The sequence below is a fragment of the Podarcis muralis genome, chromosome 16, assembly GCF_964188315.1.
Source record: "Podarcis muralis chromosome 16, rPodMur119.hap1.1, whole genome shotgun sequence".
NCBI classification, from domain to species: Eukaryota; Metazoa; Chordata; class Lepidosauria; order Squamata; family Lacertidae; genus Podarcis; species Podarcis muralis.
Genome location: NC_135670.1, coordinates 40,527,958 through 40,545,191, shown reverse-complemented (window position 1 = coordinate 40,545,191; position 17,234 = coordinate 40,527,958). Strand labels below are relative to the sequence as shown.

Genomic DNA, 17,234 nt, shown 5'->3' with positions numbered 1-17,234 from the left:
CATGCTCTGGCAGTGCAGCAGCAGCAGGAGGCCCCAATAGCTAAAGTGGTGCTTCAGGTTAAGAACAGTTTCAGGTTAAGAACAAACCTCCAGAACGAATTAAGTTCTTAACCCGAGGTGCCACCGTACAGCAGATTGTGGAATCTGTTGTGCAACAAAGTTCAGTAGGCGCAAAACATTTTTCCAGCAGAAAACAGTGTACCACTAAGTAACACATTGGATACAACCCTTAGCAACCAATGGAGTCCCCACAGTTCAAAAAGAGCAAGGACTGGAGCCATGCAAGAGTGTCATGAACTTACAGGAAACAATATTCACTCCAGAAGGGCAAACAGGTGGGGGTTTGAAGAGGCGGGAGTGTAGGAATCACTCGTCTGCCAGTGAATAAATAATCAACAGGCTCCCTTAAAGAAAATACGGAGTGCATTTCACATTCTGAATAAATCAGAACTAGAAGGCATATTGGGAAGTGGCATATCTGAGAGGAACACCATCTCCTTTGCATGTAGAAGGTCCCAGTTTCAACCCCCAGCATCTTCTTGCAGAGCAAAACAGCCTCATCTGCCTGGGATCCTGGAGAACTGCTGTCAGAGTAGACAATGCTAGGCTAGACAACTCGAGAGCCAGTGTGGTGTAGTGGTTAAGAGCGGTAGTCTCGTAATCTGGGGAACCGGGTTCGCGTCTCCGGTCCTCAACATGGAGCTGCTGGGTGACCTTGGGCCAGTCACACTTCTTTGAAGTCTCTCAGCCCCACTCACCTCACAGAGTGTTTGTTGTGGGGGAGGAAGGGAAAGGAGAAGGTTAGCCGCTTTGAGACTCCTTAAAGGGAGTGAAAGGCGGGATATCAAATCCAAACTCTTCTTCTTCTTCATATGGTCCACAATAAGGCAGCTTCCTTTATCCATATGGGCATCAATTCAAGTACAGTGGTACCTCTGGTTACAAACTTAATTTGTTCCGGAGGTCCGTTCTTAACCTGAAACCATTCTTAACCTGAGGTACCACTTTAGCTAACGGGGCCTCCTGCTGCCGCCAGCGTGCAATTTCTGTTCTCATCCTGGGGCAAAGTTCTTAACCCAAGGTACTACTTCTGGGTTAGCGGAGTCTGTAACCTGAAGTGTTTGTAACCCAAGGTACCACTGTAACTGATGTCCAAAATGCCCTTTTAAAAAGACTATACTCCCCGCTAACCTGCTGGAAGTTCTTGCAAGATCTTGTAGGCGAGCGCTGTAGCCCATTCTGGATTAGCTATAGACAACAAGTAAGACTGAATGGTCTGCATGGTCTTGGCAATTTCCTTGTTAGATGTCAGCAAATATCCTCTTCTTGCCAGTTCCAGCATTTTCGGCTTCAGTTTTTCTTGAAACAGGTGGTTAGCTGCGGATGTGTAGAGGGTATCCAGTGAAACCTTGAAAAAAGAGCACAAAAACTGACAGGGCAGTGTGAGATCTTTCTACCCAACAAACTTAAGGGTATTACAAGAGGGATGTGCAACAAAATGCTTAAGTGTGGGGTTCCCTTGCTCAGATTTCCAACACTACATTCCATTCTCCCTGTCCCCTTTTCGACTTCTCCCTCCCCCTGTCAGCTAGCATTTCACAGCTACTGAACACCCCCAGTCCTCCTTTGGCTGTTTTGGTATTCCTCCATTTATCTACCTACCTACCTACTGCGAGTCTTGGGCCCCCCTCCAAATATGCAGATACCTCCCAAACTCTTACAAGCAGATGCTGGCTACAAATAATAAAAATAATTATCTATCCCACCCTTCCTCCTAAAGGAGTCCAGGGTGGCAAACACACCAGCCTTAAAACAATACAACAAAAATAAAACATATCTAAGAACAATCACAAGATTACCAGGAATAGAAATGGGAACATTTTAAAATTCCTCTAAAAAGTTATAAAGAAGGGAGCAGACAACAGGGAGGGTAGACCACAAACAGGGGACCACCGAGAAGACCCTCTCACAGGTTAATGCCAACCAAGCAGCTCTTTTAATTGCCAAGGGAATAGTTTTGCTGCCTCTCTGTCCACAGTTACAGCCTCCCCAGTCATGTGCACATATTTGAGGTTGAAATGGCTCCTAAACCTGTGAAGCCAACAAGCGCTGCCTTTGAATTCCTTCACAGGTTGGTTGTGCATCCTGCGGAAGGTTTCAAGTCTGCAGAGGGTAAAAGCCTTTTGGCCATAGCAGCCAACTCCTAGGGGCTGGAGTCCCTTCAGTTCCCCCCAATAAAATATTTGAGGGGGCTGCCCCCCTCCAAAGTTAATAGGCATTGTCATTCAAATGACAAAACGGAGAACATAGATGATGCCTTCCTGGAACAGATGGCCAAGCATGCAAAAGGAAGGGAGATAGTAGTAATGGGGGACTTCAATTGCCCGGATATTTGTTGGATGTCAAACTCAGCCAAGAACATAAGGTCAAACAGATTCCTCACTGGCCTTGCAGACAACTTCATTGTCCAGAAAGTGGGAGAAGCAACAAGAGGAACAGCCATTTTAGATCTGGCCCTAACCAATGTTGATGACCTGGTTAGTTGATGACCTCTGCTGCTCCAGAGAAGCGGACACGGAGCAATGGATCCAAACTACAAGAAAGAAGATTCCACCTAAACATTAGGAAGAACTTCCTGACAGTAAGAGCTGTTGGACAGTGGAATTTGCTGCCAAGGAGTGTGGTGGAGTCTCCTTCTTTGGAGGTCTTTAAGCAGAGGCTTGACAGTGCTCTGATGGTGTTTCCTGCTTGGCAGGGGGTTGGACTTGATGGCCCTTGTGGTCTATTCCAACTCTATGATTCTATGAAATGGGGAGGGTGTCACATCTTGTGATTGATTATGCAGGGAGGGGCTTACCTGGGCCCCCCAATGTTTTATTCAAGTTGGCCCCCCTGCTTTTGGCCATCAACAGGCACATATTTCTGGTTCACATCTTCCAACCACAAGTTTAATGCCATTCTAGTCTTGACTAAGGCCTTGTCACACACCTGGTTCATCGCTGCCACAGCCCTGTGCGTTTCCTCCTCTCAGATCTTGATGGCACAGATGCTGGATTCATTATAGCCATATTTGCATGCCACACTGCAGGCAGACATGCCATCCCTCAAGCAGTCCAGCACGTGTGGGAACACGTCTCTGCTGTTTAGGTTTCCCATCCATTGAGGAGGAAGCTGCCTTATGTTTGGGGACCATGCTCTCAGACTGAACCTCTGCTTACTTTCCAACCACCTTCTCCAGGCTCACTGACCATCTGCAAGTGCTCTCCAACTACCTCCCCATTGCTCTCCGTGCTCTCGCTCGGCCCACTCTCTGTCTGACCACACTCAAACACTCTCCTGGGGTGAATGCAATGGCTGATAGGCTTGCCAATAATTTTTCCTGCTCTTCTGCCCCCTTTTGACATTTTTCTTCTGTTTCCCCCCTATTTTTTCCATTCTTTTCTATTTGTTTGTTTGTTTTTCAGACATGCACGTAAGATTACAATTGTGCTAAGTAAATTGAGTGTAAATTGCAGGCTTCGGCTTCCAAGCGATTTATGGCTTAGTGCACTAATACTAAACACCTTGAATTGGGGAGATGATGTGAAAAAAGGATCTTCTAGATATGTCAGTTCTATACTTTCCACCTCACTCTCTCACCATTTGGTCATATTCTAATGTAGCCAAGGAATAAAACTCAGACCATACCGATGAAGGGGCTGGCTTGAGTGTCTGGGGATACCATTGGTTTAGACCCCATCTGAATGGCATCCCTGAATGCCCTTGCCACTCTCTCCTGTGGGGAAGGAGTAAGTCTGCCCCAGCAACTGGTGTTTAGAGGTAAATTGCCACTGTGCATGGACGGTCCATTTACCAATTATGAGCCACCTTTAAAAGCTGCTGATATGCCTGCCTTTCATGAATTTACCTAATCTGCTTTTAGAAAGATGCCCCCTAAGTTTGTGTTGCGTTCATCTCATCTTGCAACAAGCTAATTCCACAAGTTAAAACAAGATCAAAAGTATGCTCATCATTACCTTCAAAAGTTTGGAGATCAAGAGAATTTTTGGGAATGATTCCTCACTGAGCTCTGGATCTACAGAAAGAAAAGCCATAAATGATTTTCCAAATGCTATCAGTAAACAGAAAATGGCTCTTACCATGAATTTTGAAAAGGTTTGAGAAGCAGACTCAAGGATATTCAATTGACGGGATGACTCCTCCTCCCACTGACTCAGACAGGCTGAGCTCTTTCATACGTATCGTCTCCCCAACCAGGGGGAGAAGTGATCTTGCCTCCAGATCAACTGGCAGGGCTACGGATGACCCCTCAACGCCAACATTTTTATGGCACAGCACCACAGAGCCATGCCAATTATTCAAAAAAGTATAATAATAATAATTTTTATTTATATCCCACCCTCCCCAGCCGAAGCCGGGCTCAGAGTGGCTAACATCAAATGTATAATACATTAACATAAAATCAGACAATCAATTAAAATACACCCTCAAATCAGATCAGGATCAGAATAAAATCCAATCGGATGGCAACCTGCAGATTAGGGTTGGGGACCTTAAATGCTCACCAGGCCCAACTGTTTATGCTGAACTTATATGGGCCTGTGAGAAAAATTGGGAGGCCACTTTCATGCAAGTTCTTATGAAAGGGGAGAGGGAGTCAGACTGAAACCCGACCAAAGGCCTGGCAGAACAGCTCCATCTTGCAGGCCCTGCGGAAAGATGTCAAGTCCCACAGGGCCCTAGTCTCTTGTGACAGAGCGTTCCACCAGATTGGAGCCACAGCCGAAAAAGCCCTGGCTCTAGTTGAGATCAGCCTAACCTTTCTGTGGCCTGGGACCTTCAAGATGTTTTTATTTGAAGACCGTAAGTTCCTCTGTGGGACATACCAGGAGAGGCGGTCCCGTAGGTACGAGGGTCCTAGGCCGTATAGGGCTTTAAAGGTTTAAACCAGCACCTTAAACCTGATCCTGTACCCCACCGGGAGCCAGTGCAGCTGGTATAGCACCGGGTGAATGTGATCTCACAGCAAGGACCCCGTAAGGAGTCTCGCCGCGGCATTCTGCACCCGCTGGAGTTGGGGGAACTTTCCGCAGGGCCCCATAGGCTTGCCAGTGCCGTGCTTTTTTCTAGAAAAAAAGGTGCTGGTACTCACCATTAAGTTGTTACAGAAGTGCCACATTTTAAACCACCCCCCTAGAGTGCCAGTACCGCGTACCTGAGTACCCCCGGGGGGGGGGAGCATGGGGGGGGGAGACAGAACACATCAAAGAACCCTGCCTATCTGAGTCAGTGGGAGGAGTAATCCTGTCAATCAAATATCCTCTCGTCCACACCTGCAAATGTACCTTTACCATCAGCCTAAGAATGAGCAGCTGCAGGGAGCTTGCTTTCCTGCCAGAAAGAAGACTTGCAAACATACTGTGCGCAGTTCTGCATGCCTCACCTTAAAAAAGTAGAATTGGAAAAAGTACAGGAAATTGCAACCACAATTATCAAGGGGATGGAGCAACTCTCCTGTAAGGAAAGATTGCAGCACTGGGGACTTGACAGAAAAGGAGAATAAGAAGTAGCATGATAGGTTATAAAATTATGCATGGCACAGAGAAAGTGGATAAAGAAAAGTTTTTCTCCCTCTCTCATAACACTAGAACTTGTGAATGTTCAAATGAAGCTGAATGTTTGAAGATTCAGAACTTTTCCATGCAGTGCATAGTTAAACTATGAAACTTGCTCCCACAGGAGGCAACGAGGACCACCAGCATGAGGGCTTGAAAAGACGACTAGACAATTTCATGTTGGATGAGGCTATCAGTGGCCATTAGCCAGGAGGGCCATGCTCTGCCTCCCCACTTGGACGCAGTAATGCTTCTGAATACCAGTTGCTGGGAACTCTAAGGAGGGAGAGTGATCTTGTGCGTGGGTCCTGTTTGTGGGTTTGCCACAGTGAGAACAGGATGTTGGACTGGATGGACCAGTGGCCTGATCCAGGAGGCTCTTCTTATGTTCCATGAGCAGAGTGCTTGAGTTCACTTCTCCCTGCCCCACATTCCTTCCTACTCCCTTTTCCTCTTGTGTCTTGTAAGACTGTAAGGCTGAGGGCAAGCTACTTTTAAGTTAATGATTGCTGCCAGCTGTTCTGGGAGCTTTTTTCAGCTGAGGAAAGAAGGGAAAATACTTTAAATGCATCTCTCTTCATTTAAGGTTTAAAAAGTGGTGTTTTGTTGTGTGTGTTTTTTGCAAACTTACAAATGATTTTCCAGAAACACTGCAATGTTCTAAAGAAGATCAAGTGGAAAGGCAGCCTGGTTTGAGCAGCTGGTGATAAAGGAATAGCCTGTTCAAAGGCATACTGATGTTCCAGATCTCCAGGAGTGGAAGTTCTTTTATAGGATTTCAGGAGTTTTATGAGCTTCAGGGCCTAGAGGGACAAAGACAAAATGCTCATTCCAGAGCTGGCTTTTAAAAGATAAATATACACACCCTGGATTAAGATTCAGGCAGGGCGACTGAACAAATGTCGTTACTTAACAAATTATTTAAGAAGAATGCCTGTAAAGTACAAACTTTTCTTCTTCTTTTTTTAATCATATTTATTGAAGTTTCCAAAAAATCCAAAACATAAAAAAGAAATAAAGAAATAAAAAAAGGAAAAAGGAAAAAAAGAGCATTTAAAACCTTATTTTCATTAACATCTTTCCAGGACTCCCCCCCCCTCCCCCTCTTGTATTCCATTTCCATTAGATTAGTTCCACAAGTTTTTACCCCAAATTTAAAACTTATTATATTTAACCCAATATTCAATTTAATTCATCTTATATAATCACTTTCCCTTAAAGATACCTTCTTTCAACATTAAATTTTTTTTCTCCCTAAGGACGACCCCAATTCCCTTCCACGAATTCCCCTTTTTTAATACACACAAAATTTAAAAGAAGTAAAAAAAAAGATTCAAAATATAATTTTACACCCTTTGGATTCCAAATCTCCCTCCCCCCTTTCCCGGTATCGATCCCCAATGTCCATCTGTCTAACTGCTATCAGACTGGAGGCCTCACGTCCATGTCCAAATCTCTCTCAGCTCCACTTTGCCAATTTTCTTGGTAATCTTTAACTTCAAACACCCAATCTTAAAAAAGTTCTATCTCAAGAAAGTCCATTTTTCTTCCATCCAGACCTCTATATTTAAGAGTAAAACTCAAATTCTGTTTCTTAATCCTTTTAAGTCTGAATGTCTCAAATGTTCTAACTTCCAGCTTAGTCCAATACTTGTTTTCCTTTGTGTCCTCCCTGACAGGCTTTTGGCCTTCCTTGATCTTTTACAATAATATGGCTCCTCCTTCATTCTCTTCCAAATCGTCGTGGATCCCTTGTTCTTTTTCCTCAAATTTCTTTTCCTGTTACGCTGCAAAAACATACTAATTCAAAAACTTCTGGTTCCTCTACAGAGCTGTTATTTGTTCAGGAACAAAAACTTACGTCAAGTCCCTTCCATTCTTCAATAGATAAATCTATTGTCTCCTTTAGTGTAGAAACCTCTGTAGACAAAATAATGTTTCGTTTTTGCAGCTTTCCCAGGAGATAAAATAGTCCAGTCCCATTCCATGAATATTTTTCCACTTACAGTCATTCTTGTAATGTCCAAAAGCCCCTCTAGGGGGATTATGGTAACTTAGTTTCCTTCCAAATCAAACCCAAAAGTCAAGCTAACTTGTTATTCCTTATTTTCGGCAATTTATATCCAAATTGTAACAAATCTAACCAGCAAAGTCCTCATAACAAAGTTCTCTTTTTATTCTCCAACTTTGACAGCTACTTTGACAGTTGTCAAAATCTCTATATCTCTTCACCAGGCTCTCTCCCGGATCTCTCCCGGTTCCCAGGGGGGTTGCACTTTAGCTCATCCACTCTTCTCCTCCAGCACAGTTACTTGTAATTTCCCATCGTGAAATTAATAGCTTTTATCAATAAAAAAGAGCAAGCTCTTCTCTCGACCTTAGTTGTCAAATCCTTGCTTTAAATTGTCTACAATAGGGGGGAGACGGACTTCCTTTTTGCACCTCCCCTGCTCGTACCGAATCCAAAAAAAAAACATTTTCCCTTTTAGGTCCGATTTCCAGATTAATCACGGGTTGTTATTTTTAGTCCAAATTTCCAAAAGAAGAAGTCAGCGCTCTCCGTCGAATGGCATGCGGCTTCGCTCGGCAGGGGAAGCAGAAGACTCATAGCACCACGCCACCCCCCATCCGTAGCCTTTAAAAAGGCTCCTTCACGGGTCGGAGGGGCGCAAATGGTGCCCGCCAAGTCACCAGGTCCATGGGCATCCGCGCCCATGGTTTCTGAGGGTCCCCGCGTCGCCGGCGCGACCCGACCCCTGCCGAGCACGCTCCCTCCAGAGCTCGGAGGGAGTCCGCCATTCGGCGCTGGCACCAACCCAGAAGTCCCCGTAAAGTACAAACTTTTCAAATGGACTAGCAGTACAACTTGTTTCTGGTAACAAGTATTACTTGAAACTTCTAGGTGATTCTAGAGGTTCTCTTCAAAATGGATTATATATGCAGCACTGGGTTAGAGTAATCCATAGTTCATCAAACAGATCCCCCATTTAAAAGCCAGATTGCTATTCCGTAAGTTAATTGGCTCAGTTCATTATCTTACCTGATTCAGAGAGATGCCTGCTGCTTCCACACCAGCCTTTTCTATGATTGTCAGAAGACTTTCAATCCTTTCATAGTCATATGGATCAAGCTGTTCCAGGGATTAGAAGCAAACAGGAAACAAAAACACAGAACAAACCAAAAGGAATGGATAAATCCCAGAAGATAAAGCTCATAAAAACAAATACATGTCAGGCTGCTGAGGACAGAAACAAAGCTCATGCTCCCTCCACTCAGTGACTCTGCTGTCGCAAACATGAATGCCCCTTGCCCTTCCCCTGCTGACCTTAACCATGGATAGTGATAACCAGGTTCTCTCATAACCAAGGTTTGCTAACCAGATTCAAACCCTGGTTTAGATGGAACAAAGTTAAATACTAACCATTCCAAGGTCAAATTCACATGCAGCTATTAAGTGCATGCAATGATCACATGCGGCAGGGACAGTAAATTGAGCACAACTTGTGACTCTTGGAGACTGTAATGTTGGGCATCTATCTTCTGTAATGAAGTATTAAATAAAAGTTAGTTGCTCTGGAGGTACTTTCCTGAGATGGGTCTAGCGGGCTGTCATAATCTAGTTAAGAGCAGGTTGGTCTGTGGGTGGCCTCATCTTAAAAGCGGTGGGGTTGAAACTAGACAGAGTTTCGGCCTCTTCCTTCTAATTAGTATGAAAAATTCTTTGCAAAAAACTGTTAGGCTTAATCAGTCCATCCTTCTAATTAATACTGCCCTATTCCATACAATGGAATAGAAATTGTGGAATTTAGGTTTGGGGGATAAACATAGCCTGTAAGTTTTACCTTGTGCAACATTACACTGAGGCTTGTAACCAAGTCAGTAGTGCTTTTCAGAAGAGGGATTGTTTCTGCAGCTCTGGCCACTACCAATGCATGAGTATGCTTCCCAGAATGCCCCCCCAAATACCCTTCAGCATGACTCATGCTAGCATTCTGGAGGTGTGTTTCAATGCAAAGCTGCAAAGCTGAATCAGTATCCAACTGGAAAGTGCTGAAAAGAAAAGAAAAAAGCACATGGAACTGGAGGGATACAACAACAAAAAATATGTATCTTTATTCATAAAACCAATGATTCAGTCAGGGAGTATGTTCTGAATACAGTAAGAGTTGGGAATATTTTTCTGAACATCTTTTCTATTGTACATTCATGATGATTTGGTATCAGAGCAGTTATACACAATTCTATTTATTTATTATTATAAAGTGAATTTCACTTATATAAATAATTAAGTTAGAAATAACAGCCAATCACAAACAGCTTACATAAATCAAATTAATTTAACCACATCCAAAATTAATAAATTAAATCTTAACTTCCAGTGCAATGCATACAGAACAAAGAAATGTTCCATTGACTAAAAAAATACTTCTGGAACGTTAAGCTTAATTACAAAAAAGGAGGCAGGATGTTAACAATGGAATCAATAGTCAAAACACAATCTGGAAGATGGTGTCTAGCCTTAAAGTTCATTTTATCAACGATGTATTTAATATGGAGAATTAGGTAAAGGTAAAGGGACCCCCTGACTGATAAGTCCAGGCACAGCCGACTCTGGGGTTGCAGTGCTCATCTTGCTTTACTGGCCGAGGGAGCTGGCGTTTGTCTGCAGACAGCTTCCGGGTCATGTGGCCAGCATGACTAAGCCGCTTCTGGTGAACCAGAGCAGCGCATGGAAACACTGTTTACCTTCCCGCCGGAGCGATACCTATTTATCTACTTGCACTTTGACGTGCTTTCGAACTGCTAGGTTGGCAGGAGCAGGGACCGAGCAACGGGAGCTCACCCCGTCGTGGGGATACAAACCGCCGACCTTCTGATCAGCAAGTCCTAGGCTCTGTGGTTTAGACCACAGCACCACTTGCGTCTCATGGAGAATTGGCACAGTCCAAATTTTGCATTTTCAAAAATTACTAGTCTGTTTTAACTTTAATCATGTTTCTGGTGAAGTAGTCAAACTGAAAGAGAAACTCAGGTGATATCAGATCATCATACAACTCATGGTTAAAAGGCTACATCTAATTTGTAAGCAGCATTACAGTGGTACCTCTGGATACAAATGGGATCCAATCCGGATCCCCATTCACATCCTGAAGCGAACGTAGCCCGCGTCTGTGCGGGTCGCGATTCGCCGATTCCGCGCATGCGCATGCCATCATTCTGACCGTCTGTGTATGCGCGAGCGGCAAAACCTGAAAGTAACACGTTCCGTTACTTCCGGGTTGCTGCGAAGCGCAACCCAAAAGCGCTCAACCTGAAGCACATCTAACCCGAGGTATGACTGTACAGCAATTCCAGAGAAAGGATATGATAGTAATGAAGTTCCATTTTCAATAGCTTTTGCGCCTGCAAAAGTTTCAGGGTGGGCATATTGCTTCATTTATCACTGCATGACCTGTAACTTCCTGCTGAAATCCTGTCATTTTTTTTAACAACAAATCATTTTTTTAATGGGGGGGGGTTGTGCTGCTTTTGTTGTGCTAAAGTGCAAGAGTGGCCCCTCCAGATGACAATAATACAGTAACACTGAGGAAGCTTTGCAGAGCAAGTAGTAACATGGAAGGATGTGTGGACAGTCTAATATAAATCCAGCACTAATGAACATACACAAGAGCATGAGAATAGCCCAGATGGATCAGGACAGTGGTCCATCTAGTCCAGCATCCTGTTCTCACTGTGGCCAACCATCATGCCCAACATCAAAATAACCAGGTGAGCCAAAAGGAACAGCCGATTCCTCTAGATAATCATCTTCAGGAATCTGAGCACTCTGTAAATCCCTTGGAAGAGGATTTTCTCAGCTCCTTTAAGAATCTCCCTCAGGAAGAGCAACAAACAGTTATCAAGAGGCTTGACCTTATGAGCCAGACATTGAAAGAGATTAAAGAACCGGAGGCAGAGACTGATAATCGACCCAATGGCCACAACAGAATGATAACTATAGAACCACCGGAGTATTGGACAAAGATGAGATATTTGGAAGAGGAGGAGTCAGGAAATACACCCAAGAAATCCCCATTCGCAAACAATTTGCAAAGAAAAGGCCCAGTGATTACAAATGTGAGTACTTTATGTACGACGACTGAAATAATCGAACATTTGGATTATTCCACTAGCATTAGCAATAACCTGCCTCAAAAACTGGTAAACTCCGAGAGCACATCGGCCAACAATTGACTAAGAGTAAATCACTGTAAAACAATTAAACTTCTCTCATGGAATGTAACAGGGTGGACGAACAAGATCCAAGACAGTGACTTCTGTTCTTATCTACAAACACATGATATCATCTTTCTTCAAGAAACCTGGGCAAAAGAGGGCACTATGGTTGAATTACAGGGTTTTACAAGTTACACTCAACCAGCTCTTAAAACTGTAAAGTATGGAAGGCCTAGTGGGGGGCTGGCGGTGCTGGTGTCAACCTCTCTTAATGTATCAATTCAACAGTGTCCCTTGCTGACCACCCCAAATTTTTTAGTGTTGTCCCTTTCTGATAGTCTCCTGAGAAATACTTATTGCATATGTGTGTATATACCTCCAGTAAAGTCTTGTGGGGAACTGAGATCATATTGGGATAAACTTGACCAACTACTCGAAAGTATTGACTCTCTGTCACCTAACCCTCGGATTATCTTGGGAGGTGACTTCAATGCCCGGATCGGCCTTGTTTCCCCACAAAATACAATATTATCTGGTCTAAACTTGGAGGATGAACCTGAAATCTGTCAGAGGGCAGCAATGGACACCACCTCTAATCGTGCTGGGAAACATCTTTGTGAACTTATAATAAAGCATAACCTTTTGTTATGCAATGGGCACGGTCAAGGGGATCAAGAGGGTTATTTTACTTTTACCTCCCCCAGAGGATTTACTAGCACCATAGATTATATCCTAACATCTAATAATGTGCCAGTTAACCGAGATACCTTCAGGATAATTCCTAGAGCTGAAAGTGACCACTTTCCACTTGAGTTATCTCTGACATTATTCTTTTCTCCTGCCTTTCCTAAATTATTGGATGAAACAGAATATCTGATACTTGGAAATAGAAGGTTAAAATGGAATGCACAGGTCCAAGAAAAAATGATTCAGATCCTGGATTCCCATGAATTTGCTTTATTAAAGGGGAAAATGTTGTTAGAAACAGGAAACGTAATTGGACTTTATGAGAACATAATCAACCAAATGCGCCCACTGATGACCACAGCTAGTGTGATAAAAAACAAAAAGTTTAAGAGACAGACTTGGTTTGATAAGGAATGTCAGAATAGCAAAAAATGCCTAGCTAGGGTACTTAGAAAATTGAAGTTAAAACAGGATAAGCACAATCTTGCCCTACAAGCTGAGGTAGCCCAGTTACGAAACAACTATAAATTATTACTTAAAAGCAAGAAACAAATATATTATGAACAACAGTGGAAAGAATTGGGAGATGCAGCACTTCAGAAGGACTCACGGAAATTTTGGCATCTGGTTGCCCAAGGCACAAATGCGCTGGGCTACTCGTTGGAAGCATCTGTCCAAGGAAAGGATTGGGTGACATATTTTACAGAAATATATGGCCCCTGCCCTGACCTATCCCCACAAGTTTACTATACCCAGTTATCAGAACTGCCAGAATGGCCAGACGTCACGCCCAATCAAATTAAGAGGCTAATCGCAAGCCAACTAGCTAATAAAGCTCCAGGAGAAGACATGATCCCAATGGAGATCTATAAAATAAGACCTGATTTCTGGTCACCCATATTTGCAAAATTGTTTTCATACATTAACAGCTCAGGTCGTATACCTGAAGGGTGGAAGTTGAGCATAATTGCCCCAATATATAAAAAGGGTGATAAGAAAAACCCTGCCAATTATAGACCCATTAGTTTGTTAGATGTAGCTTCCAAACTATATGCCAGGCTCCTTCTTGGGAGACTAGAAGAATGGGCAGATACAAATAAGGTGATATCTGAAGTCCAGGCAGGTTTCCAAAGAGGGAAATCCACATTGGACCAGTGCTTTGTGCTGAACTTTCTGCTATGTAAATACATCCATAACTTGAAGCAAAAATTGTATGTTGCTTTTATCGATCTAAAGTCAGCTTTTGATACGGTCCCAAGACACGCTTTGTGGCAAAAATTGGAAAAGACAAATATAGATCTCCGTCTATTATTTCTCATCAAAACATTATATACTGACACATCAATACAAGTAAAGGTGGATCTGGCTGGCCATCTCACCACTAGAATTAAGACCACTACTGGAGTCAAACAGGGATGCATTTTGGCACCTTTCCTGTTCAATTTTTATATTAATGACATGGTTAAAGAACTGGAGGGCCTACAGTTTGCCCCTGTCACAATTCTCGACCAAAAACTCTCAGTTTTAATGTATGCTGATGACCTAGTACTTGTATCTAGAACCCAGGTGGGCCTGAGACGGCTGCTTGCAAAATTAAGTTCATATTGCATGAGGAATGCTTTATCTATAAACTATGACAAGACGCAGGTCATTGTATTTGGGAAGCGTTCCAAAAAGCATGTTTGGCACCTGGATGAACACATCATAAACCAAGTAAATACGTTTAAATATCTGGGATTGATTTATTCAGAAACGGCATCTTGGAATACACAGCTATCCAATATCAAATTGCAAGCCTTTAAATCAGCAAAAGCCATTCTGAAATTCGCTGCATGTAAAGGTGGAAATCTGGTCAACCCAGCTCTATCTGTGTATAAAGCAAAAACAATGGCCCAGATTTTATATGGCGCAGAGGTTTGGGGTACCTCAAAGGTCTCCGGTCTGGAACCCCCACAGAATTATTTTTTAAGAGTTCTTTTAGGTTTACCCAAAGACGTGTAATCTGCCATGGTCAGGTTGGAAACTCGCATGTTGAGCATAGAGAGCCAAATAGATAAAAGAATTCTCTGTTACTGGTTTAGAGTTCAACAGATGGACAACACTAGGCTACCAAAAAAATGCCTGATTGAGCTCTCAAATGGATTACCCCTTAAAAACTGGGTACATCATGCTGCCCAACCGATGGGCAAATATGATCTCTCAGTGACTGAGATTAAAGAACTCCCCTTATATTCACAGAAAAATATTTTTAAACGAACCATAAGGGCAGTGGCAACTAAAAACGATCTAAACTCTATGTGCACATCTACATGCGCCCCATTGTATTTTAAACTTAGAGAGGTCAATGAACAAATATCTTATTTTAATGAATTGACTTTTGCACAGCTTCGAAAAGCTTTTACAGAGCTACGACTAAATACAATAAGCTCTGCTTATAGAGATGGGAGACATAGAGGCATACCAAAAAACGAACGTGTTTGCATTAGGGGATGTTCTGAAGTAGAGGACCTTATGCATTATATCTTGCACTGTCCGTTATATAATGATGCAAGAAAAAGATTTTTGGTACCTATAATGACAGGGTCCCCTGGCCAGAACCCCCTCGATATGATGTTATATCTCCTTGCAGACTCAGATAAGTATGTGACCTGGCGGGTAGCACTTTTTGCAACTGCTGCCAGGAAAATTAGAGCAAATTATATAGCCAAGGTAGCCATTAACTGTAAAGGAGATGAATTTATTTGATCCTATCTATCTACCTCAGGCTATGCTCTATCTTTGTCACCAAACTCTGAGTATAAATTGCACACTGTATTAATTGATATTGTTTTTAACATTAGTGACCATGTGATGATTTTAGCTTATGAATTTTATTGTTTAATGTTTTTATTTGTACATTGGGGTACTTTTATAGCTTTGTTTAGAGTATGTAATGTTTTAATAATATAAATGTTTTAAGCCTTTTTTTACCAATTCAGTATATTTACTTTTAACTGTCAAATAATTCTGTGTACATTGCGGCAGCCTTTGGCTATGTGCAATAAAACTGACTGAGACACTGTGGCCAACCAGATGCCTGTGGGAAGGAAAATCTGAGCACTCTCTCCTTCTGTGGTATCCAGCAATTGGTATTCAGAAGCATGACTGCCTTCGACCGTGGCCAGGAGCCATTGATAACCTTAGCTACCATGAAATATTATTGCGCTAATGATGTGTTACAGAACACATCTCTTTAAAAAAAACCCAGTTCAGAGGGCCTATTAGGCAGACATTTTATTTATTTTATTTCATAAAATTTATATACCACTTGATTGTAAAATACACATACCTCAGAGCAGTTTACAAATGATATTTCTAAATTATTTTAACTAACGTTTATGGAATAAAATGGTGTTTTTATAGCAAGAATGATATTTAGCTTTCTTACCTGCAGTATTTTAGTATGAGATCTGTATCCACATTTGGATGCTGTACCAAAGTTCTTAGAAGCTCTTTCTTCCTTACTGAGGGCATTCTAAATAAATCCTGGAAAGAGATCTATAAACAAAATGCCAAATTTAAGAAAATGGAAGTGGTGGAAACACCATTGACTGATGAAGAACAGAATATCTCTCTCCCCTCAAGTTCTTCCTCTGGAGCAGCTCCTTCTCCACTACTTGTTTGAGCTTCACACATCCACTTCTCTTTTGGCACAAAGAATTGATCTAAGCTTCCTTGTCTGGAGCGGAATGCTGTTATGGACATGCCTTTAGGCAGGGGGCGTCTTAGGAATCAGGTGGGTTTTAGCCAAATTTGGCACCTGGAAGTGGGGGCTCCGTTCTAAGTGGCCCTATCTCTCCAATTTAAAATTGTAACAGCAGCAAATGCTGCAACTCATTTACTCTGGAGCATGCACAAGGACTTAAGCAAAACAACTCTAGAGTAAGTGTACTGAAGGGTAAAGTAAATGTTCTTATATGTTTCTGGCGTTTGTGCAGCAGTGGGTGGTCCAGTCACTCATTTTACGTCATGAGCAGATTACAAAAAGTCACCAAATTTCAACAGAAAATGTGCAGCAGCAAGGTTTGGAGGAATATTTATCATCATATATGTGTGCAAATATTCTCTGGTCAAAGAGCCAATTTAAGAATCCGCCCCCAGGAAATGTAAATAAACCATTTGATCCAAATTCAAACGCAAAAAAGCACTCACACCAAGTTTACCAAGCTGAATACCCCATTCAGCATCTGTGATTAATTCTTCAAATGCTTGTTTCTCGTTTGTCTCTTCATAGTGACTGGCTAGCTGCACTCCCACAAGACCAACTGCCTGTTTGTGGGGGAAAGAAATAGTAATGAAGAAAAACACAAGTATACTTGCAATCATTCACAAACCCTTCAGGTATTTTTAAAAAGGAGCCTCCTCATGCTTTTGTATCTTATTGCTTATGCTATCATTCAATTAGTCTTTTCTCATATTATATTGGTTTTTATTTTTCCTTAACTATCTAATCAATGAATAAAAACAAAAAAGGGGAAAAATATATCTCTGCAACAGATCACATCAATCTGTAGTGCAGTATCATATGCTGCAAGAGTAGATAAGTCTTCCAACAAATGAACAATTGGGGGAGATGTAAGTTCCTTCCAGTGTCATGATGCCAGCCTTTTGGTCACCAACAGAGCACACAAAGCCCACTAAACCATGGCATGACCACTAGGTGGTGATAAGAAGCAT

The 17,234-nt window shown here is 42.4% G+C and overlaps 1 protein-coding gene across 13 annotated transcripts in view; it reads right to left on the bottom strand.

The window, feature by feature from the left end:
* The window catches only part of KNTC1 (kinetochore associated 1), a 94,949-nt gene that overhangs the window by 18,335 nt on the left and 59,380 nt on the right, over window positions 1-17,234 (bottom strand). For 12 of the 13 annotated variants that reach the window (XR_013390956.1, XM_077920049.1, XM_028711173.2 and 9 more), the window contains 7 exons: window positions 16,710-16,826; window positions 15,946-16,055; window positions 9,458-9,665; window positions 8,656-8,745; window positions 6,247-6,418; window positions 4,017-4,075; window positions 1,192-1,408 (listed from right to left, as the gene is read on the bottom strand). Coding sequence is in view for 12 of the 13 variants with exons in the window: in XM_077920049.1 (XP_077776175.1) it covers window positions 1,192-1,408; window positions 4,017-4,075; window positions 6,247-6,418; window positions 8,656-8,745; window positions 9,458-9,665; window positions 15,946-16,055; window positions 16,710-16,826 (973 nt within the window). In the remaining variant the exon portion in view is untranslated. The remainder of the gene's footprint in view (window positions 1-1,191; window positions 1,409-4,016; window positions 4,076-6,246; window positions 6,419-8,655; window positions 8,746-9,457; window positions 9,666-15,945; window positions 16,056-16,709; window positions 16,827-17,234) is intronic. The other variant, XM_028711170.2, reaches the window with a different exon arrangement.